Here is a 25,563-nt window from a genome sequence, read left to right as displayed (position 1 = left end):
TCAGTCTTCTCTGTCCTCTTCCTGCTTCCTGTGTGTTTCAGTCTTCTCTGTCCTCTTCCTGCTTCCTGTGTGTGTATCATTCTTCTCTGTCCTCTTCCTGCTTCCTGTGTGTGTGTATAAGTCTTCTCTGTCCTCTTCCTGCTTCCTGTAGCCTTCGTTGAGCAGCTGTATCTCCTCACGGTAGCCTCCCGTCTCCTGTGTCTGCCTGCGGCTGTTCTGCCGGTGGGCCTCCACCGTGTCAGGGATGTTGATGTTGATGTTGTCCGCCTCGGGGTTGCCACTGTTGGGGATAAGCAGTGAGTAGGAGGCTGTCTCCCCCAGGTCACAGGAGACAAAGCGGTTCTCCTTCCGAGAGTAGCGCAATGACGGGGAGCGGGTGTGGGTGGACGACTGGCTGATGTTGGAGATGATGGACACGCTGTCCATGGCCTCCTCGTTGTCACAGATCTCCAATACCTCCAGATGGATCTTCACGTTGGTGTCCCCCATCGCCACCTCTCCCATCTCCACCTCCACCTCCATCCCCACTCCCCCGGCCGGGCCTCCGGTGGTGGGGTCGTCTGCACTGGGCTCGTGGCCTTCAGACTTGGAGCGGTAGACCTCCACCTTCTTGGCGACGTGGGGGGAGATGGTGAGGCCGTCGCTGCTGACCTCGTAGGTGGAGAGGGAGAGGGTCTTCCCTGTGGGGGCGTGCAGGGAGACGGTGCCCTGGAAGGCACACAGAGGGATGGACAGACCTCCCCCAGATCTCTGTAAAGACACAAGACAAACACAAACTACAGTCAAAATCTAGGAGAGCAATAACTATGTATTTTATCTACGGCATATACAGCAGCACACTTTCAAATACAGAGACATCTCAGAGTACACCCCTAATTACTTAAAGGACAGATCAAAAAGATTGAATTAAAATATATTAATATATTAAGAATTAACAATAAAAACAGAGCAAACTAGAGTGCTATTTGGCCCTAAACAGAGAGTACACAGTGTCAGAATACCTGACCACTGTGACTGACCCAAAATTAAGGAAAGCTTTGACTATGTACAGACTCAGTGAGCATAGCTGTGGAAACAGAGCTGCACTTCCTAACCTCCTGCCAAATGTATGACCATATTAGAGACACATCTTTCCCTCAGATTACACAGATCCACAAAGAATTTGAAAACAAACCCAATTTTGATAAACTCCCTTATCTACTGGGTTAAATACCACAGTGTGCCATCACAGCAGCAAGATTTGTGACCTGTTACCACAAGAAAAGTGCAACCAGTGAAGAACAAACACCATTGTAAACACAACCCATATTTATGTTGATTTATTTTCCCATTTTCCAACACTGTTTTGGTTCAAGGCAACACCAAACAGTTCCAGTTGGACTTTCACCTAATCAAAGAAATAGCTCAGCAGGAGAAGCTCTCCCTTGAGAAAGATACCCCCACCCCGAGCGGGTCAGACCAGACCTCTTCATTAAATAACCCCACAGAGCAACCCCAAGCAGAAAGTCAACTTCCCAGCACAGAGTACTACTCCCTCATTGAAATGAAGGATAAATTCACCCAGCTGGAGGTAAGGCAGGTGGAGCTGGAACAGCAGGTGATTACACTCAAGTCAGCCCAGACCCAGACAACAGTCCAGCACAACAACACCCCCTTAACTAGACCTGGAGAGCTGGAGGTGGAGAGAGACATGTCTGCACTCTGGACTGTGGTGAGACAACATCAACAGGAGAAAGAGCAGGAGCAGGAGAAGAACAGAGCACTCGAGGAGAGGATCAGAGTGCTGGAGGAGAAGGTGAGAATGATGACGGGTGAGCTGGCCACCCCCGCAGAGAAGCCAGCAGAACAGCCCAACTCAGATCCTGGCCAAAGTCTCGACACCACAGCAGAACAGTCCACCTAGACCCTGACCATAGCCTTAACATCACAGCCGGCCAAACAAATGAAGAACCCCAAGCCCAGGGGATCCCAAACCATCTGAGCACCACCCCTGTCAGCCACCCTGATAGCCCTCCTGACGACCCCCCCACACCCACTGAGGACATACACAAGCCACAGATTGTACTCCTTATGGACTCAAATGGGAAATACATATAAGAAAATAAACTTTTTGCCCTAGACCTTCTGTTTGAGGACCAACTAGGATCACCCAGCCACATAATAATACATACAGGCACAAACGACCTGAGAACACAGCAGGAAAGGGTGGCCACAGCACTCAAGGGAGTGATAGAAAAAGCTTCTTCTACTTTCCCCAACGCACAAGTGGTTATCTCAACCCTGCTACCACGAAAAGACTTCCACCCTGCTACCATACAGCAGGTAAACGCAAGTATTTCCCGAGACTGTGCCTCAAAACGTCTACCTGGCCCACCACTCCATACCATGAAGACTTCCACCCTGCTACCATACAGCAGGTAAACGCAAGTATTTCCAGAGACTGTGCCTCAAAACGTCTACCTGGCCCACCACTCCATACCATGAAGACTTCCACCCTGCTACCATACAGCAGGTAAACGCAAGTATTTCCAGAGACTGTGCCTCAAAACGTCTACCTGGCCCACCACTCCACCCTGGACTTGAACAGCCTTTACGACCAGGTCCACCTCCACAAGGCATCAGTGCCCACCTTCGCCCGGACCCTAAAGGATATCGCCCTCAACCGCAGACCCAACACCTCACACAGGAGCAACAGATCAACAGACCAGCGAGACATTCTCCCAGACCTGCGGGACCCCCCCACTCAGGGGGTATGCTAATTTGGTATAGAGCAGACCTAACTCACTCTATTAAATTAATCAAAACAGGAACATTTTACATTTGGCTAGAAACTCAAAAGGAAATAATCTCAACAGAGAAAATGTCCTCTTGTGTGCTACCTATATCCCCCCACTAGAATCCCCATACTTTATTGAAGACAGCTTCTCCAGTCTGGAGGAGGAAATCAATCATTTCCAGACCCAGGTACATGTACTAGTCTATGGCGAACTAAATGCCAGAACTGGACAAGAACCTGACACCCTCAGCACACAGGAGGACAAACACCTACCTGGAGGTGACAGCATTCCCTCCCCCATATGCCCCCCTAGGCACAACTACGACAACATAACCAACAAAAACGGGCCACAACTCATGCAGCTCTGTCGCACGCTGGGTATGTACATAGTCAACGGTAGGCTTCGAGGGGACTCCTATGGTAGGTACACCTATAGCTCATCTCTTGGCAGTAGTACTGTAGACTACTTTATCACTGACCTCAACCCAGAGTCTCTCAGAGCGTTCACAGTCAGCCCAATGACACCCCTATCAGACCACAGCAAAATCACAGTCTACTTGAACAGAGCAATACTCAATCATGAGGCATCAAAGCCAAAGGAACTAAATAATATTAAGAAATGCTATAGATGGAAGGAAAGTAGTGTCGAAACCTACCAAAAACAAGTAGGGAACAACAAATTCAATCCCTTTTAGACAACTTCCTGGACAAAACGTTCCACTGTAATAGTGAAGGTGTAAACTTGGCAGTAGAAAACCTAAACAGTATATTTGACCTCTCAGCTTCCCTATCAAATCTAAAAAACCGCGAACAGAAAACCGAAGAAAAGTAACAACAATGTCAAATGGTCTGATGAAGAATGCAAAAACCTAAGAAAGAAATTGAGAAACCTATCCAACCAAAAACATAGAGACCCAGAAAACCTGAGCCTACACCTTCACTATGGTGAATCACTAAAACAATACAGAAATACACTACGGAAAAAGAAGGAACAGCATGTCAGAAATCAACTCAATGTAATTGAAGAATCCATAGACTCTAACCACATCTGGGAAAATTGGAAAACACTAAACAAACAACAACACGAAGAGCTATATATCCAAAACTGAGAAGTATGGGTAAACCACTTCTCCAATCTTTTTGGCCCTATAACAAAGAACAAACAGCCAAAAAATGTACATGATAAAATGCAAATCTTAGAATCAACTATTAAAGACTATTACATTGAATGAACTACAGGACAAAATACAAACCCTCCAACCCAAAAAGGCCTGTGGTGTTGATGGTATCCTCAATGAACTGATAAAATATAGACCACAAATTCCAACTGGCTATACTTAAACTCTTTAACATCATCCTTAGCTCTGGCATCTTCCCCAATATTTGGAACCAAGGACTGATCACCCCAATCCACAAAAGTGGAGACAAATTTGACCCCAATAACTACCGTGGGATATGCGGTAGTTAATGTAGGTTATTGTAGGTAATTATTGTAGGTAAGTATTGTATTCGCTGAGCCCGGTGAAGCACGAGGCTAGCTAACCCACTACCTGGACCAATAAAGTTAGCTAGCTAGCGGGTAGCTACTGAAGCGAACTGGCTGAATCGATTCAGTGGCTAGCTTTGCACTTAACTGGCTAACAGTAGCTACTAAGGGTAAGTTATAACCTACAATTATTTTTGTTTTGTTTTTACATACTGGTAACCAGAGTCGTTCAAGGGAATTCGGGACATGGGTGACTAGTTAACGTTAGCTTGGCTCTCTCTGTGTGTTTCGTGCCGTGGGAGGAGGGGTTGGTTCGTTGGCAGAGAGCAATGGCTAGCTAGTATGCTAACTATTCTAGCTAACTAACTGGCTGAATAAGTTGACGACGTACTCACTCAAACTGTCAAAACTAACCCAAAACGTTTCACAATGTTAGACATGGACACAAATGATCTGTTTGGCGTGTTAACACACTGGTGGTTTGTTGTTACCGAGTATTGGTGCTAAACAGTGTTATTGGAGGCTGGCATGCTAGTTGGCTATGGCGTCATAGGATTCGGTGCCCTGGACGGTTTTCAAGGAAGAATACGTGACCAAGTTAGCTAGCTGAATAAACTAAGTTAGAGTCTATTCCTAGAAAACATTGAACCGCTGTAGTTTACAACAATTATAATTTCTAAAGTGGAAGTTGGGAGAGTTATATTTGAGGGTTTCAGTGAAACGTAAGTGAGGGAGGCCCCGCTCTCTCGCATTCTCAGATGTTTAGTTCATTTCATTCCGATCTCCTTTGCATTATTGTAGCCTTTTTCTGTAGCCTGTCAACTATGTGTCTGTCTATCCCTGTTCTCTCCTCTCTGCACAGGCCATACAAACGCTTCACACCGCGTGGCTGCTGCCACTCTAATTTGGTGGTCCCTGCGCGCACGACCCACGTGGAGTTCCAGGTCTCCGGCAGCCTCTGGAACTGCCGTTCTGCGGCCAACAAGGCAGAGTTAATCTCAGCCTATGCTACCCTCCAGTCCCTCAAATTCTTGGCGCTGACGGAAACATGGATTACCACAGAAAACACTGCTACTCCTACTGCTCTTTCCTCGTCTGACCATGTATTCTCGCATACCCCGAGAGCATCTGGTCAGCGCGGCAGTGGCACAGGAATCCTCATCTCTCCCAAGTGGACATTCTCTCTTTTTCCCCTGACCCATCTGTATATCTCTTCATTTGAATTCCATGCTGTCACAGTCACTAGCCCATTCAAGCTTAACATCCTTGTAATTTATCGCCCTCCAGGTTCCCTTGGAGAGTTCATCAATGAACTTGACGCCTTGATGAGTTCCTTTCCTGAGGATGGCTCACCCCTCACAGTTCTGGGTGACTTTAACCTCCCTACGTCTGCCTTTGACTCATTTCTCTCTGCCTCCTTCTTTCCACTTCTTTCCTCTTTTGACCTCACCCTCTCACCGTCCCCCCCTACTCACAAGGCAGGCAATACGCCTGACCTCATCTTTACTAGATGCTGTTCTTCTACTAATCTCACTGCAACTCCCCTCCATGTCTCCGACCACTACTTTGTATCCTTTTCTCTCTCGCTCTCCTCCAACACTACACACTCTGCCCCTACTCAGATGGTAATGTGCCGTCGCAACCTCTCTCTCCCGCTACTCTCTCCTCTTCCATCCTATCATCTCTTCCCTCTGCTCAATCCTTCTCCCTCCGATCTCCTGATTCTGCCTCCTCAACCCTCCTCTCCTCCCTTTCTGCATCTTTTGACTCTCTATGTCCCCTATCCTCCCGGCCGGCTCGGTCCTCCCCTCCTGCTCCGTGGCTTGACGACTCATTGCGAGCTCACAGAAGAGGGCTCCGGGCAGCCGAGCGGAAATGGAGGAAAACTAGACTCCCTGCGGACATGGCATCTTTTCACTCCGTCCTCTCTACATTCTCTTCCTCTGTTTCCGCTGCTAAAGCCACTTTCTACCACTCTAAATTTCAAGCCTCTGCCTCTAACACTAGGAAGCTCTTTGCCACCTTCTCCTCCCTGCTGAATCCTCCTCCTCCCTCTCCCTCCTCCCTCTCTGTGGATGACTTCGTCAACCATTTTGAAAAGAAGGTTGACGACATCCAATCCTCATTTATTAAGTCAAATGACACCGCTGGTCCTGCTCACACTGCCCTACCCTATGCTTTGACTTCTTTCTCCCCTCTCTCTCCAGATGAAATCTTGCGACTTGTGACGGCCGGCCGCCCAACAACCTGCCCGCTTGACCCTATCCCCTCCTCTCTTCTCCAAACCATTTCCAGAGACCTTCTCCCTTACCTCACCTCGCTCAACAACTCATCCTTGACCGCTGGCCATGTCCCTTCCGTCTTCAAGAGAGCGAGAGTTGCACCCCTCCTCAAAAAACCTACACTCGATCCCTCCGATGTCAACTACAGACCAGTATCCCTTCTTTCTTTTCTCTCCAAAACTCTTGAGCGTGCCGTCTCTAGCCAACTCTCCTGCTATCTCTCTCAGAATGACCTTCTTGATCCAAACCAGTCAGGTTTCAAGACTGGTCATTCAACTGAGACTGCTCTTCTCTGTGTCACGGAGGCTCTCCGCACTGCTAAAGCTAACTCTCTCTCCTCTGCTCTTATCCTTCTAGACCTATCCGCTGCCTTTGATACTGTGAACCATCAGATCCTCCTCTGCACCCGCTCCGAGTTGGGCATCTCCGGCGCTGATACCAGGTGGCGTGGCGAGAATCTGTCTCCTCCCGGGGAAGGACTGCCCGCTCCATGATCTCGCCATCATGGTTGACAACTCCATTGTGTCCTCCTCCCAGAGTGCAAAGAACCTTGGCGTGACCCTGGACAACACCCTGTCGTTCTCCGCTAACATCAAAGCGGTGACCCGATCCTGCAGGTTCATGCTCTACAACATTCACAGAGTACGACCCTACCTTACACAGAAAGCGGCACAGGTCCTAATCCAGGCACTTGTCATCTCCCGTCTGGATTACTGCAACTCGCTGTTGGCTGGGCTCCCTGCCTGTGCCATTAAACCCCTACAACTTATCCAGAATGCTGCAGCCTGTCTGGTGTTCAACCTTCCCTAGTTATCTCATGTCACCCCGCTCCTCCGCACTGGCTTCCAGTTGAGTCTCGCATCTACTACAAGACCATGGTGCTTGCCTACGGAGCTGTGAGGGGAATGGCACCTCCTTACCTTCAGGCTCTGATCAGACCCTACACCCAAACGAGGGCACTACGTTCATCCACCTCTGGCCTGCTAGCTCCCCTACCTCTACGGAAGCACAGTTCCCGCTCAGCCCAGTCAAAGCTATTCGCTGCTCTGGCACCCCAATCGTGGAACAAGCTCCCCCACGACGCCAGGACAGCAGAGTCACTGACCACCTTCCGGAGACACTTGAAACCCTACCTCTTTAAGGAATACCTGGAATAGTATAAAGTAATCCTTCTTCCCCCACCCTGTATAAAAAATAAAATAAAATAAAAGTGGTTGTCCCACTGGCTATCATAAGTTGAATGCACCAATTTGTAAGTCGCTCTGGATAAGAGCGTCTGCTAAATGATGTAAATGTAAATAAGCGTCAACAGCAACCTTGGGAAAATCCTCTGAATTATCATTAACAGCAGACTAGTTCATTTCCTCAGTGAAAACAATGTACTGAGAAAATGTCAAATTGGCGTTTTACCAAATTACCGTACGACAGACCGCGTATTCATTCTGCACACCCTAATTGACAAACAAACAAACCAAAACAAAGGCAAAGTCTTCTCATGCTGTGATGATTTCAAAAAAGCTTTTGACTCAATTTGGCATGAAAGTCTGCTATACAAATTGATGGAAAGTGGGGTTGGGGGAAAAACATACAACATTATAAAATTCATGTACACAAACAACAAGTGTGTGGTTAAAATTGGCAAAAAACACACACATTTCTTTTCACAGGGCCGGGGGGTCAAACATGGATGCAGTTTAAGCACCACCCTCTTCAAAATATATATAAAGAAATTGGCGAGGGCACTAGAACAGTCTGCAGCACCCGGCCTCACCCTACTAGAATCTGAAGTTAAATGTCTACTGTTTGCTAATGATCTGGTGCTTCTGTCACCAACCAAGGAGGGCCTACAGCAGCACCTAGATCTTCTGCACAGATTCTGTCAGACCTGGGCTCTGAGAGTAAATCTCAGTAAGACAAAAATAATGGTGTTCCAAAAAAGGTCAAGTTACCAGGACCACAAATACAAATTCCAACTAGACAACGTTGCCCTAGAGCACACAAAAAACGATACATACCTCGGCATAAACTTCAGCGCTACAGGTAACTTCCACAAAGCTGTGAACGATCTGAGAGACATGGCAAGAAGGGCCTTCTATGCCATCAAAAAGAACATAAAATTCAACATACCAATTAGGATCTGGCTAAAAATACTTGAATCAGTTATAGAACCCATTGCCATGTATGGTTGTGAGGTCTGGGGTCCACTCACCAACCAATAATTCACAAAATGGGACAAACACCAAATTGAGACTCTGCATGCAGAATTCTGCAAAAAATATCCTCTGTGTACAACGAAAAACACAAAATAATGCATGCAGAGCAGAATTAGGCCAATACCCGCTAATTATCAAAATCCAGAAAAGAGCCGTTAAATTCTATAACCACTTAAAAGGAAACGATTCCGAAACCTTCCATAACAAAGCCATCACCTACAGAGAGATGAACTTGGAGAACAGTCCCCTAAGCAAACTGGTCCTGGGGCTCTGTTCACAAACACAAACAGAACCCACAGATCCCCAGGACAACAACACAATTAGACCCAACCAAATCATGAGAAAACAATAAGATAATTACTTGACACATTGGAAAGCAATTTAGAATGCTATTTGGCCCTAAACAGAGAGTATACAGTGGCAGAATACCTGAACCCTGTGACTGACCCAAATTTAAGGAAAGCTTTGACTATGTACAGACTCAGTGAGCATAGCCTTGCTATTGAGAAAGGCCGCCATAGGCAGACCTGGCTCTCAAGAGAAGACAAGCTATGTGCACACTGCCCACAAAATGAGGTGGAAACTGAGCTGCACTTCCTAACCTCCTGCCAAATGTATGACCATATTAGAGACACATATTTCCCTCAGATTACACAGATTAGATAGACATAATATGACATTTGAAATGTCTCTATTCCTTTGAAATTGTCTCTCCTCCCAGTGGAAGACAGAGGCTAGAGGCTTGTAGCAGTGGTGTAGAGGCAGTAGACTATAGCATCCTGACAGTTAACAGAAAGCAACAACATAACACAAACCCAACACAACCCTGTCTGCTTTCATCTGCTCACAGCACAGCACTGTGCAGCATGTGGCCTTCTGTTCCTCAGTTCCTAATGTGTATACATAAATGTTACACGTGTATATTTACGGATGACCATTCAGTATGTATTATGTGACAACTTCTTAACACAAAACCACACCAACACCCTTACTTACGAGCCCTTTCCCAACCATGTAGAGTTTAAAAAGTAAGAACAATTTGCTAAAAATAAAATAGGAAATATTAACACTGTAAAATAACAACAACGAGGCTATATACAAGAAGTACAGGTACTGAGTCAATGTGCTGGGGTGCGAGTTAGTTGAGGTAATTGAGGTAATATAAACATGTAGGTAGGGGTAAAAGTGACTATGCAATCAGCATAGATAATAAACAGAGTAGCAGCAGCGTATGTGATGAGTGTGAAAGAGTGTCTATGTGTGAGTATGTGTGTGGCGTCAATATGCGTATGTATGTGTGTTTTGTGTGTGTGAGTGTCTGTAGTGTGTGTTATTGTGTGTGTGTGTGTGTGTGTGTGTGTGTGTGTGTGTGTGTGTGTGTGTGTGTGTGTGTGTGTGTGTGTGTGTGTGTGTGTGTGTGTGTGTGTGTGTGTGTGTGTGTGTGTGTATGTGTGTGTGTGTGTGTGTTGGGAGTGTCAGTGTAGTATGTGTGAGTGTGTGGGTAGAGTCCAGTGAGTGTGCATAGAGCAGGTGCAAATAAAAAGTGTGTCAATGCAAATAGTCCGGGTAGCCATTTGATTAACTATTCAGCAGTCTTATTATGGCTTGGGGGTAGAAGCTGTTCAGGAGCCTTTTGATCCCAGACTTGGTGCTCCGGTACCGCTTGCCGTGCGTTAGCAGATAGAACAGTCTATGACTTGGGTGTCTGGAGCCTTTGACCATTTTTAGGGCCTTCCAATAGAGATTGCGTGGTAATCTGTGGATATGTTTGGGAGGTGTGCGAATTGGAGTGGGTCCAGGGTGTCTGGGATGATGGTGTTGATGTGAGCCACGACCAGCCTTTCAAAGCAGATGTGAGTGCTACGGGGCAACTGTCAGTAAGGACTGGTTACCTTGGCGTTCTTGGGTACAGGGACTATGGTGGTCTGCTTTAAACATGTAGGTATTACAGACTGGGTCAGGGAGAGGTTGAACATTTCAGTGAAGGCACTTGGCAGTTGGTCTGAGCATGTCCTGGTAATCCATCTGAAGCGAGCATAGAAGGCATTTAGCTCATCTGGTTGGCTCGCATCACTGAGCAGCTGGGTTTCCCTTTGTACTCCGTGATAGTTTGCAAGCCCTGCCACATCTGACGAGCATCAGAGCCGGTGTAGTAGGATTCGATCTTAGTCCTGTATTGACACTTTGCCTGTTTGATGGTTCGTCGTGTGTGCACGTGCGTGCGTGTGTGTGGAGAGACCTGTCCCAATCTACCGAGATTTCACTACTAGCCCACAGTGGTATTGCTCAGAACTCGCTGTCACTTTCAAAGGTAATGCCTGCGGCTGGATGGCTGCCATCAGGAGCAGAATGAGACCGTTTCTTTCTCTCTGTTCTGTTGTCTCCACTCCCAGGTTCCGTGTGGTGAGCCATTTTTTTCTCTTCATATCAATTCATTTGGGCCTCAGTGCCTCACAAAACCAGAGAGGAAAACATCACGTTCTGGCAACGATGGAGGAGAAAAACAGACTTTTCTAACAGAGAGAATGTGTAGGGAACAGTATGTTGTAAAATATAAAGTAGAAAGTGTAGGTTACAGTAAGTTGTAAAATATAAAGTAGAAAGTGTAGGTTACAGTATGTTGTAAAATAGAAAGTGTAGGTTACAGTATGTTGTAAAATAGGAAGTGTAGGGTACTGTATGTTGTAAAATAGAAACTAGAAAGTGTAGGGTACGGTATGTTGTAAAATAGGAAGCATGAAGTGTAGGGTACTGTATGTTGTAAAATATAAAGTAGAAAGTGTTGGGTACTGTATGTTGTAAAACAGAAAGTAGAAAGTGTAGGGTATAGGATATTGTAAAATAGAAAGTAGAAAGTGTAGGTTACAGTATGTTGTAAAACAGAAAGTATAAAGTGTAGGGTACAGTATGTTGTAAAACAGAAAGTATAAAGTGTAGGGTACTGTCTATTTTACAACATACAGTACCCTACACTGAGTGGGTGGTCTGTGTCTTGGAGATAGGGGACTGAGCCGGTGGTCTCAAACGGGGATGTAAAGCATCTCTTTCTCTTCTCATGGTTCACTCTCTTGTTTTCTAAACACTTGCCTGCAGCAGTGGAGCGACTGTATCGTCTGCATCCCTACAGCTGTGTACTCCATTAACACACGGCCAAACCTCCCTCACACCTTTCACTGTAGCTGTTCACATCAGGCCTGGAAACAGACCTAAGACACTATCAGAACTGAATCTGAATAGACTGACCTTTTCAGAGTTCACAGAGAGTTAATGGATTTCATGGTGTTAGATTAAACACCTTGGTTTGGAGGTAAGGAGACTCTAGAATCATAGGGATAATATGAGGATTTCCTAGAACCACAACGGTCAAATACAGTGTACAACCCTACTATTCTGAGGTATGTTAGAGGAATGTGGTTAACTAAGACAGGAAGGACAGCAAAACAACATAGTGCTGTTTACATGTAGGCCTCCCTCCTGTTGTCATTTTAACAGGGTGGTGGGGCGTAAGGTCAGGGATAATTCACTGAAATGATTCTAGCCATCGATCTATGCTTTGATTACTGACATGAATCTGGGTTAATGTGGTTAAAAGGACAGACAACAACATGACTGGGACTCTAATGGGACTCTTACAATTACTGCCACTTCAATGCAAGCACAGGTCCATCACACACACACACACACACACACACACAAACACACACACACACACACACACACACACACACACACACACACACACACACACACACATCAACTCATAAACATGTCATAGACCTCTTCTCCTTGTGAGTGTTGTCAAGTGAAGTTGCTGGACGTTCCAACACTGAACCGCTAAAAAAACAGGACATTTTAAGTGACTTGTACAATGTGTGCGCTTTTAACATTCACAATTAGAAGCCATCAGGCTTGCCAGCGACGACAGGTGCGCTCGGTACAGACGCCATGGGTAATTTCCGCCTACTGTAACGTGTTTAAACACACAGGTAGCCTAGGGAGATGGAAAAATCTATCTGTTTTATGAGGTGGTTCCTTGCAATTTGCCCTGAATGACAACCTTTTTAGGCTACTCTATAGTCCTAATCTTACAACATTGCTATAGCTGCTGTTAATTAATGATCACATTGGATTGGTCTTGGACTATTTGCATTGACCCACTTATTTTATCCCTATCTATTATAATTATTTGCGCTGACTCTCTTGCACAGGCTCGATGTACACTCACTGGACTCACACCCACACATACTACACTGACACTCCAACACACACACACACACACGGACACACACACACATGCATATTGACGCCACACACTTTCACATTCACAAGAACTCACATTCCTTCACACTTTTCACACACACTTCTGCTACTCTCTGTTTATTATCTATCATAGTCACTTTAACTCTACCTACATGTACATATTACCTCAATGACCTCAACTAACCCGTACCCCTGCACATTGACTCGGTACCCCTTCTCTATAACTGCCTTATTGTTATTATTTATTGTGTTCAATTTTCCCTTTAGTTTATTTAGCAGATTTGTCTTACTAACTTTTTTAAAACTCTGCATTGTTGGTTAAGGGTTCGTAAGTAAGCGTTTCACGGTAAACTCTACACCTGTTGTATTAGGCGCACGTGACAAATTCAATTCGATTTGATTTGATTACTGACTTGTTTGCAGTGATTATGAACCCAGACAAAAAGGAAAGTCTTGGAGGATAACATCATATGATGGCTCCACAACAAGGGACATATTGGAGGATAATATCATATGATGGCTCCACAACAAGGGACATATTGGAGGATAATATCATATGATGGCTCCACAACAAGGGAGATATTGGAGGATAACGTCATTTACATTTACATTTACATTTTAGTCATTTAGCAGACGCTCTTATCCAGAGCGACTTACAGGAGCAATTAGGGTTAAGTGCCTTGCTCAAGGGAACATTAACGTCATTTAGCAGACGCTCTTAGCCAGAGCGACTCACAAATTGGTGCGTTCACCCTATAGCCAGTGGGATAACCACTTTACAATTGGGGGGGGGGGGGGGTAGAAGGATTCCTTTATCCTATCCCAGGTATTCCTTAAAGAGGTGGGGTTTCAAATGTCTCCGGAAGGTGGTGAGTGACTCCGCTGTCCTGGCGTCGTGAGGGAGCTTGTTCCACCATTGGGGTGCCAGAGCAGCGAACAGTTTTGACTGGGCTGAGCGGGAACTATGCTTCCGCAGAGGAAGGGGAGCCAGCAGGCCAGAGGTGGATGAGCGCAATACTCTCGTTTGGGTGTAGGGACTGATCAGAGCCTGAAGGTACAGAGGTGCCGTTCCCCTCATATGATGGCTCCACAACAAGGGACATTTTGGAGGTTAATATCATATGATGGCTCCACAACAAGGGACATATTGGAGGATAATATCATATGATGGCTCCACAACAAGGGACATTTTGGAGGATAATATCATATGATGGCTCCACAACAAGGGACATATTGGAGGATAACGTCATATGATGGCTCCACAACAAGGGACATTTTGGAGGTTAATATCATATGATGGCTCCACAACAAGGGACATTTTGGAGGATAATATCATCTGATGGCTAAACAGCAAGGGACATTTTGGAGGATAATATCATATGATGGCTCCACAACAAGGGACATATTGGAGGATAATATCATATGATGGCTCCACAACAAGGGACATTTTGGAGGATAATATCATATGATGGCTCCACAACAAGGGACGTATTGGAGGATAATATCATATGACGGCTAACCAGCAAGGGACATATTGGAGGATAATATCATATGACGGCTAACCAGCAAGGGACATATTGGAGGATAATATAATATGACGGCTAACCAGCAAGGGACATATTGGATCATATAATATGATGGCTTCACAGCAAGGGACATATTGGTCACTATGTCTATATGTTAACAGTGCTCCTTAATTCTGGTCCTGGGGACACAGAGGGTTGCACATTTTTATATTTGCCTCAGCACTACACACACATGATTTAAATCTAAAGCTTGATGATGAGTTGACCATGTGAACCAGCTGTGTAGTGCTAGGGTAAAAACTACAATGTGCACCCCTTTGGGTCCACATGACCAGGATGAAGAAACACTGGGTTAGGCTACACAGGTCAATGTGATGCAGCCTTAGTGTAAAAATGCATTTGCCTAGCTAACCTATAGTCTAGCCCCGAGACATATTATTTTCTAAATATATGGCACTGGTTGGTATAGTCTAAAGCAGGTGTACTCAACTCCTACCCTACGAGGTCCGGAGCCTGCTGGTTTTCTGTTCTACCTGATAATTAATTGCACACATCTAGTGTCCCTGGTTTAAATCAGTCTCTGATTAGTGGGGAACAATGAAAAAATGCAGTCGAACTTGCTTTGAGGTCCAGAGTTGAGTTTGAGGGGCCTAAAGGTTAGTTTATGTTAGCCTATCAGGGAAACGTTGTGAGGTTAGCTACCTGTCTGGGGGTCCTCTCGGATTTACTCCTACACCACTCCCAGTCCGTCAGCTCCATTTTTCTGCACTCTTCATGTGACAGTCTCCGCTCTGTTCCCTCGAACACTGACGACGTGTCGGTGAGGTTGAGGTCCTCGTGGTCCCGGGAGCTGGGCCCACAGAAGAAGCCGTCCTGGTCTCCATGGTTACCGTGAGGAAACTGGAGGCAGTCTGCCAGTGCGAGGGCCTCTCCCCCACCTGCCTCCGCCTCGAGAAGCAGCTCGCCATGCTCGTGCAGTGAGGAGCTGTCCACCGCACGTGGGGTCATGAACTCAAGCTCGGCCTGCAGGCTCGCGACCCCAGAGCTGTCCAGCACAGCAAGTCGGTTTTCTGTGAAGTTGAAGAGGTTGTGATAGGAACGCTTCTCGATGGACGGGCTGTGGTGGGGTTTGGTCGCATGGGATATCTTGTATATTCTGTATCCTTGTTGGAAGGAGAGGTTAAACTCAAACCTCTTCTTCTTTGCTGTGGGAAGAAAATTCTAATGTGTAGTGACTTCTGCACAAAAAAATCAAAGCATATTCCATTTATATTACTTATGTGTTTCAGACACAAATTATTTTTAATTATAACAATTGGTGTCCATGTAAATGTGTTAGGTTTAATGTGTAGGCCTATATGTTATGGGGCATTTACCATAATAATGTGAGTTTGATTATTGTAAGCATATAGGCCTATGTAAAAATGTTACGTTGCTTTAGATAAACGTCTGGTTTGTACCCATATGTTTTTCAACTCTGCACGTCAGCTCACTGGCCCTTTACAATCACAGAGGGAATAGCCTACCGGTGGGCTCATGCGCCTTGTCTCGTCGGCAGTTGATGAAGCACCCGCACGGAAGGTGGATCCAGCACTCGGAGAGCATGAACACCGGCGTGACCGCAGGCGCCAGCAGGGTCAGGAAGAAGCTCACCGTTTCCACCGTTTCCAGGGACGAGCTGCGGGTGTTCACAGCATGACGCACGAGCACCAGAGTCTGTGAATGAAACGGCATGTACTTAGGCCCCTATGGTCTACTTCATGAATCCAATTCATCATTAGATTATGACATAGGGTAATGTGGGGTAACTGCCCCCCAACCCACCCACCCCCTGTAATTCTCACAAAAAACACTTTGTCACCAATTTTTACTCTTGTACAACAATTTGTTTTATCTGTCTCATCAAAAAAAAGAAAAAGTCACTATAACGAAATTATTCTGAGTTAAGTTGTTCTAATATCTCATCATTTAGAAAACATTATATACACTGAGTGTACAAAACATTAGGAACACCTTTATAATATTGAGTTGCATCCACTTTTGCCCTCAGAACAGCCTCAAATTGTCGAGGCATTGACTACAAGGTGTCAAAAGCGTACCACAGGGATGCTGGCCCATGTTGACTCAAATGCTTCCCACAGTTGTGTCACGTTGGCTGGATGTCCTTTGGGTGGTGGACCATTCTTGAAACACACAGGGAAACTGTTGAGCGTGAAAAACCCAGCAGCGTTGCAGTTCTTGACACACTCAAACCGGTGCGCCACTACCATACCCCGTTCAAAGGCACTTAAATATTTTGTCTTGCCCTGTGTCTGAATGGCACACATTCAAAATCCACGTCTCAATCCTTCTTTAACCTGTCTCCTCCCCTTCATCTACACTGATTGAAGTGGATTTAACAAGTGACATCAATAAGGGATCATAACATTCACCTGGAGTCACATGGTCAGTCTATGTCATGGAAAAAGTAAGTGTTCATAATGTTTTGTACACTCAGTGTATAATCTAATTAAGGCCAGGCACCACAGTCTGAAATGACATTTTAGCATCTACCTATTGATAGATTAATTTGTATTTTAAGAATAATGACTAAAGGATTTCACCCCAAATGCAGTATAAATGTGTGAACGATGTTAGAGTTATAATGTAGTGTCACGGTTTCGGCCGAGGCTGCTCCTCCTCTTGGTTCGGGCAGGCTTCGGCGGTCGTCGTCCCCGGAGTACTAGCTGCCACCGATCTATGTTTCATGTTCGTTTGGTTTTGTCTTGATGTTGTACACCTGTGTCTAGTTAGTCCTCGTTAGTGTCCTATTTAGTTCTCGTTGTGTGTGTCTGTGTTTGTGTGTGATTGCTCTTCTGTTTTGGTGTTTGAGCTACGTACTTCCCTCCAGTGTTTTGGAGAGGTTTTTGCACATGTTAGTGCGCTGTTATTTCGCCTCCGGGCTTATTGTGCTCATTTACTCCGTGAATATTTCACTAAAGTCTTTTGGACTGAGCTTCTGCGTCCTGCGCTTGATTCCTGCACCACACCCACCTTCAGCACCCCATGACATGTAGTGTCAACCCACTAACAGAGGGGGGGAGTTAGAAACTGTTGAGAAAGCATTCCAGGGTGAAGGGGACTAAGAAACTGTTTAAAGGTGGGCGGAGCAAAGTGCCTTTGTGTGTCAAGGGATATAAAACCTGTATGTTTTTTGGCGCCAGAGCTCTCCATGATTAAAACATACAGATCATTCTTGTTGGTTGCGGTCCTTCGTTTAATTCATGATTAAACCAGAGCCTTACACCCTCTGGGAATTATTCAAAGCATTAAGTTTGATTAATTAGAGATAGAAATTCTCGTGACAAATGGTCCTTCGAGCGGAGCTCAAAATACATCTTTATCGTTCTGAGGACACCGAAAACCGTGCACGGGCGGATGATAGCATCCGTATAGAATAGACCTGGCCTTCGACGTTAAGGTTATAAACAGGCCGGTGATGAATCTTATGAACGATAAAGACGTTAACGAGATTTGAAAAAGCATTTAAATCCGAACTGCAAAGAGAAGGTCAGTAAATTTTATTCATGGATTTTGGTGTAATTATTTGAACTTGTATGAGAATAGTAATTATTGTGGAGGGCAGAGAATAGTTACCAAAATCTCATAAGATAATTAAAAGGGAGGAAGAGATCTGAAATGACTCAAGGTGAATGGCCATTACCAAAATAAACTAGTTAATATTGAGATTGTACGGGGTACAGTGTTTACAATATAAACAGGAAGGGAGATAATTATCATCGTGTGAGATAGATACATTAAACAAGTCAAGAGTCATAAACAGCTGGGGATTTGCTCTAACTCTGTCTATTTCATGAAACTGGAGCAGTTACGACCTCTAGGTTACGGATAGTGTTAGCAATAAATCGTATAAGGTTGTATACGTGTGAGACCTAATGATCCATCGAAATACGTGATAATTGTTTCAAGGAAGGGACTAAAATAGGTCGCGTGAGAAAAAAATGGCTGTCCCATCCCTTTCATGAAACTGGGGTTTTAAAAAACTCTGGGTTACGGGTTGGATAATTTAAATGGTTAATTACAAAACCGATCATAAACATTGGCTCAAGAGTCGCACCAGATAATAAATCCCAAGGTAAATAATTCTGGATTGAATTATTACTAAACGGGGGGATTTCATATTTTTCTACCATGGGAAATAAATATTCTAAAGAGGTCCGAGAAAATTTACGGGGGATGAAAGATATATGTTAGGAAGGGATCGAAGAAATATGTTTTATGGATCCATTTGGGAGAAGAGGTATGGATTTATTGGGCATCTCGATGTGGAGAAATTAGAGGCTAAACTGTGGAACGGATTTGAAGAAACAGCGAGGGGAGGGGCTAGACACAGCGAGAGTATGGCTTTTGGAGAGTCAGGAAAGACTAGAGAATTTTGCTAGAGAGTGTAAGGCCCCGTGTAAATACTGTAACAAAACAGGTCATAACCATCGCGACTGCAGAGATAAAGGAAAGGGCAGTGTCCGGGAAATGACAGTGTGTCGATTAAGAATTGGCTAAAAACACCACAAAGCGATTATTTGAGAGGTACCTACAGTGGGGAGAACAAGTATTTGATACACTGCCGATTTTGCAGGTTTTCCTACTTACAAAGCATGTAGAGGTCTGTAATTTTTATCATAGGTACACTTCAACTGTGAGAGACGGAATCTAAAACAAAAATCCAGAAAATCACATTGTATGATTTTTAAGTAATTCATTTGCATTTTATTGCATGACATAAGTATTTGATACATCAGAAAAGCAGAACTTAATATTTGGTACAGAAACCTTTGTTTGCAATTACAGAGATCATACGTTTCCTGTAGGTCTTGACCAGGTTTGTACACACTGCAGCAGGGATTTTGGCCCACTCCTCCATACAGACCTTCTCCAGATCCTTCAGGTTTCGGGGCTGTCGCTGGGCAATACAGACTTTCAGCTCCCTACAAAGATTTTCTATTGGGTTCAGGTCTGGAGACTGGCTAGGCCACTCCAGGACCTTGAGATGCTTCTTACGGAGCCACTCCTTAGTTGCCCTGGCTGTGTGTTTCGGGTCGTTGTCATGCTGGAAGACCCAGCCACGACCCATCTTCAATGCTCTTACTGAGGGAAGGAGGTTGTTGGCCAAGATCTCGCGATACATGGCCCCATCCATCCTCCCCTCAATACGGTGCAGTCGTCCTGTCCCCTTTGCAGAAAAGCATCCCCAAAGAATGATGTTTCCACCTCCATGCTTCACGGTTGGGATGGTGTTCTTGGGGTTGTACTCATCCTTCTTCTTCCTCCAAACACGGCAAGTGGAGTTTAGACCAAAAATCTCTATTTTTGTCTCATCAGACCACATGACCTTCTCCCATTCCTCCTCTGGATCATCCAGATGGTCATTGGCAAACTTCAGACGGGCCTGGACATGCGCTGGCTTGAGCAGGGGGACCTTGCGTGCGCTGCAGGATTTTAATCCATGACGGCATAGTGTGTTACTAATGGTTTTCTTTGAGACTGTGGTCCCAGCTCTCTTCAGGTCATTGACCAGGTCCTGCCGTGTAGTTCTGGGCTGATCCCGCACCTTCCTCATGATCATTGATGCCCCACGAGGTGAGATCTTGCATGGAGCCCCAGACCGAGGGTGATTGACCGTCATCTTGAACTTCTTCCATTTTCTAATAATTGCGCCAACAGTTGTTGCCTTCTCACCAAGCTGCTTGCCTATTGTCCTGTAGCCCATCCCAGCCTTGTGCAGGTCTACAATTTTATCCCTGATGTCCTTACACAGCTCTCTGGTCTTGGCCATTGTGGAGAGGTTGGAGTCTGTTTGATTGAGTGTGTGGACAGGTATCTTTTATACAGGTAACGAGTTCAAACAGGTGCAGTTAATACAGGTAATGAGTGGAGAACAGGAGGGCTTCTTAAAGAAGAAGAAGTTACAGGTCTGTGAGAGCCAGAAATCTTGCTTGTTTGTAGGTGACCAAATACTTATTTTCCACCATAATTTGCAAATAAATTCATAAAAAATCCTACAATGTGATTTTCTGGAGAAAAAAATTCTCAATTTGTCTGTCATAGTTGACGTGTATCTATGATGAAAATTACAGGCCTCTCTCATCTTTTTAAGTGGGAGAACATGCACAATTGGTGGCTGACTAAATACTTTTTTTCCCCACTGTACTTGCTGGAGCGCATACTACGGTTTGGTGTTGCTATGGTGACCAATGAGCTAAGATAAGGCAGGGATTTGCCTAGCAGTGATTTATAATTGACATACATCAATAATTTCAATTACACATAATTTCAAAGCCCAATTTCATAGAGAATGTTACAAACTGGACTACATTTAGTAGCTTACGTTGAAGAGATGGTGCTAGGGTCTAAATACGCTTTTGGCGTTTGGTAGTCTTGATTCAGTGTACTTGTCTTTAACTGCCATTTCCTGAAAGTCAGATTCTTCCCACACCTCAACTAATTTTCCTCAGCTTCAAAAGCATCTGCATTCACCAAATGTTGTGTGGTTATCCTTCGATATATTTTCCAGACTTGCCCAGAGGGAATTCTTGATGTGCTGTAAAATATTTTTTGTCGATAACATTTTATTTGGTAAAATGCACTAAAAAAATTCATTTTTACGTACATGTCTTTAGTATTTTACAGATAAAAAAGTATTTATCCACAATCTGCTCTGGACAAGTCAGGTCCTGGAGTGTCTTAACAAAATGAAACAAAAATGATTTAGGCTGACTTCATCCAGTGTCCAGAAAAAAGCATTGCGTGTTATACAAATATGTGCATATTTAATGAGATATTGCCTCATTTGCACATTTTAATAAAATATTTCTGAAAAATTGTAATACAAGAAAGTTGTTTTATTTGTGTCTACATTCACCTGGTAAACGTTGATTGTGATACAATTAAGATAAGTATTAGGGTGTGGAGCCTGGCCTTAAATTAAATACTGTAAATCAACTTTTTTTATATACCATTAGGGGAGACTAATGATAAATCCTCCACTTGTTTAGAGATACAAATTGCAACCAGTTTTTAATAAAGCAGTAACATTTAAGGTGAGTGTGTTGGTGGCAACTGCCAACCCCCTCCAATGTCGCAACATATATTGATATAATAACCATCATGTCGAAGTCAACTTGGAGTCATGCGATAACATGTTGTGTGGTCCTCCCAGTACGACTCGGGAATGCATGCAGTTTATTAGGCAACAGATGAAATAAGTTATGATGAATTTCACAGGGTGGTGAAAGTGCACGGTGATGAGCTTGATGCTCCTTTCCAATAAATAGTGAGGGTCTTATTCTGGTGACATGATGATTGATGCTTGGCTGCCGTTTAACAAATAAAAACAATCTCTCTCTTTTGTCCATAATAATCTCATCATGTAGGCTATACCTGCGCTGTATCCGCAAATCTGTTGGCTAAAGCGCACGTGCCAATACCAGAGTGGGCACATTTGCTATATAACGCAAATATATTTTGTGAGAAAACCATCAGTAGAGTGGAAAATGCGATGGAAACACATTGAACTTGTATTTTTGATTCGGTACATTGTAATTTAACTACAAAAGGTATTTTTATGTGCACTAATCTATCACCTTTTATCCGCAACAAGTCAATTTGATAGAAACACATCTCTGGTGGGAAAACACGAATTTTGCTTGTATGCAGATTTTCGAATATTCACATGAAAATCTGTCACCAATTGGATGGAAACCTAGCTATAGTGAGGATATTAACAGTGAGATGTGCAGTGCCGTTTTGTTTCAATATTACATTTATTTAAATAAAATAATAGACTTTAGCTTTTAAGAGTTAATTACTAAAAAAATGCAAAATAAAATTCATTAAATAGATTTGAACACACTAATCTTCAATGGTCAAGTTACCCCATGGTGGCTTTTTTTGTGTCTGCAATTGGATATTGTTCTTATGTAGCGGCTAGTTACCCTATTCAATGTGGCATTGCAGGACAACGAAAACACACTGTATACAATGCAATAGCCCTATCTTAAACCCAACATGAACACCTATTTGTTATAGATTTGATATTTCTTAATCTACACATTTTTCCATCTCTAGGCCACTCACCATCATAGGCATCCACAAGACAACTCTCAGCACCGCCAGGATCATGGAGAAGCGCTTTTGTGCAAAGAACACCGGGGATTCCCAGTTACTGATGGTTCCATCCCTCAGTTCACCGTCAGAGGCAGGGGTTGGGCAGGTATATGTTTCCACTTTTCCCCGCACCCCTAGCCTTTTTTCCAACCCACCCGGATTCAGCTCTTTGTAGGCACTGAAACTTCTGTCCAAGCTATCCCGAGAGAAGGACGGGAGGTCGCAGAGAGGCGCAGACCCGTCCCCTCTCAGATCCCTGGCTATATCCAAGTAGCTCGGGTAGAACGTCCTCTGTGGCTCCCTGGAACACAGGAGCTGGTAGGTGAGAGGAACGAAGAAGAACACCAATCCGCAGAAACACAGGGAGTACAAAGTAAAAAGGAGCAGAACGTAAAAACTGTGTCTCTCCGGGAAGCAGCCGAGAGAGACCGGGGTGAAACTCCCCCAGCCGCACAGGGGTAGTACGCTGACGGTCAGGCTGACCACCCACACCCCAGCTATCGCCCACATCACCCTTAACGGCCGAGGACTTCCTTCTCGCTTAGTAACGTAAAATGTGTAGGCTGCGATAAGGCAAGCCTTCATATTGCTGGAGAGTCCTTGGAACACATAGAGAAGTCCCGATAAAGTGCATATGGTCACCGACCCTCCCTCTCCATCTCTCTCCCACTGGAGGAGCATGAAGAGGGAGAGAGGTATCACGCTGAGCAGGTCGTCCACGGACATCGAAGCCACGATGAGCCACAGGATGGTTTTCCACCTCATCCGGATGAAAAAGAAGAGAGAATACACACCTCCCACGAAGGTAGCAGCGGCGATGGCGACGCACAAGCCGAAGAGAAGCATGCTCATGTGTCTTTGCGCCTCGGTGAGGTCCGTCCTCTCGTAGCTCGCAGTGAAAAGGCTGCTCTTGTTCGGCGAAGGGGAGCTGAGAGTCGAGGACATTTTAATTTAGGTAACTTTGTCGACCTGGCTTGTGTTGCCCAATGTTCAGCCTCCCATGTAAATAAATAAAAAACTTTGAACCAATGCCAAAACGTTCCTCGAGTTATAATGGCACGCATAGGCTAGACTACATCCCTGGTGAGTCACTCCGATAGGCTATATTTGAGCAGTGCAGTTGAATATATCTTAAACATAAGGGAAAGTAGCTTCCAGAAGAGTACACTTTTTAACCCTACCAGTGCACTTTAGACGTGCACTGGAGGAGATAGAAGGCGAGGTTCCTCGAGGATGATCCGCGATTTATGTTCTTACCCAGCAGCGCCTGCTGCACTTTGTCTCCAGCAGCCGGTTACAAATCGCACGCTGTCGTCACGGTCTTTTCTCTCAATAGCAGAAGGGTGGGCTGGTGTGTAATAATAATTTCGGGGGTGCTTGTATTTATCCTGTTACACATTTAGTGTTCCTTGTTCCAAGTGTGTAATGGAAATGTGTTTCTTGCATATTCCATCAGGGAGTGGGATCATGGCCAGGGTCACCGTTGTCCAGCACCAATTGGGGTTAAGTGCCTTGCTCAAGGGCATAGCAACATATTTTTCACTTTGTCAGCTCCGGGATTTGAACCAGTTACTTTTTGGCTACTGGCCTAACACTCTAACCTCGAGGCTACCTGGCGCATGTGTGTGTGTGTGTGTTTGTGTGTGTGTGTGTGTTTGTGGTGTGTGTGTGTGTGTGTATGTGTGTGTGTGTGTGTGTGTGTGTGTGTGTGTGTGTGTGTGTGTGTGTGTGTGTGTGTGTGTGTGTGTGTGTGTGTGTGTGTGTGTGATCAGCCAGGTTGTAGATCCACTGCAAAATTCGACATCATAACACAACACAACATATCATAACACATCATAACACAACACAACACATCATAACATATCATAACACATCATAACACAACACAACACATCATAACATATCATAGCACAAAATAACACATCATAATACATCATAACACATCATAACACATCATAGCACAACAAAACACATCATAACACATAACACATAACACATCATAACACATAACACATAACACATCATAACACAACATAACTCATCATAACACATCATAACACAACATAACACATCATAACACATCATAACACAACATAACTCATCATAACACATCATTACACATCATATCACAACATAACACATCAGAACACATCATAACACAACATAACACATCATAACACAACATAACACATCATAACACATCATAACACAACATAACACATCATAACACATCATAACACATCATAAAACAGCATAACATATCATAACGCAACATAACACATCATAACACATCATAACACATCATAACACATCATAAAACAGCATAACACATCATAACGCAACATAACACATCATAACACATCATAACACATCATAACACATCATAACACATCATAACACATCATAACACATCATAAAACAGCATAACACATCATAACGCAACATAACACATCATAACACATCATTACACAACATAATACATAATAACACATCATAACACAACATAACTCATCATAACACATCATAACACAACATAACACATCATAACACATAATAACACATCATAACACAACATAACTCATCATAACACAACATAACACATAATAACACATAATAACTCATCATAACACATCATAACACAACATAACACATCATAACACATCATAACACATCATAACACAACATAACTCAACATAACACATCATTACACATCATAACACAACATAACTCATCATAACACAACATAACACAACACAACTTAACACATCATAACACATCATTACACATCATAACACAACATAACACAATATAACACATCATAACACATCATAAAACAGCATAACACATCATAACGCAA

General features: G+C 44.2%; 1 protein-coding gene across 1 annotated transcript; it reads right to left on the bottom strand.

Annotated features, from left to right (window-relative positions):
• LOC311102034 (putative G-protein coupled receptor 149) lies at positions 1-23,651 on the bottom strand (the record flags this gene model as incomplete). Its single annotated transcript, XM_084143251.1, has 4 exons — positions 1-750; positions 15,246-15,748; positions 16,070-16,259; positions 22,677-23,651. The coding sequence occupies 4 exons, from the start codon at positions 23,649-23,651 to the stop codon at positions 1-3; spliced, it is 2,418 nt and encodes an 805-aa protein (XP_083999377.1).
• Between the last annotated feature and the right edge of the window lie 1,912 nt (positions 23,652-25,563).

This window comes from Coregonus lavaretus (genome assembly GCF_964263955.1).
Source record: "Coregonus lavaretus genome assembly, chromosome: 26".
Lineage (NCBI taxonomy): Eukaryota > Metazoa > Chordata > Actinopteri > Salmoniformes > Salmonidae > Coregonus > Coregonus lavaretus.
Note: the sequence above shows the minus strand (reverse complement) of the source record. Positions and strands in the feature narration are given on the sequence as shown.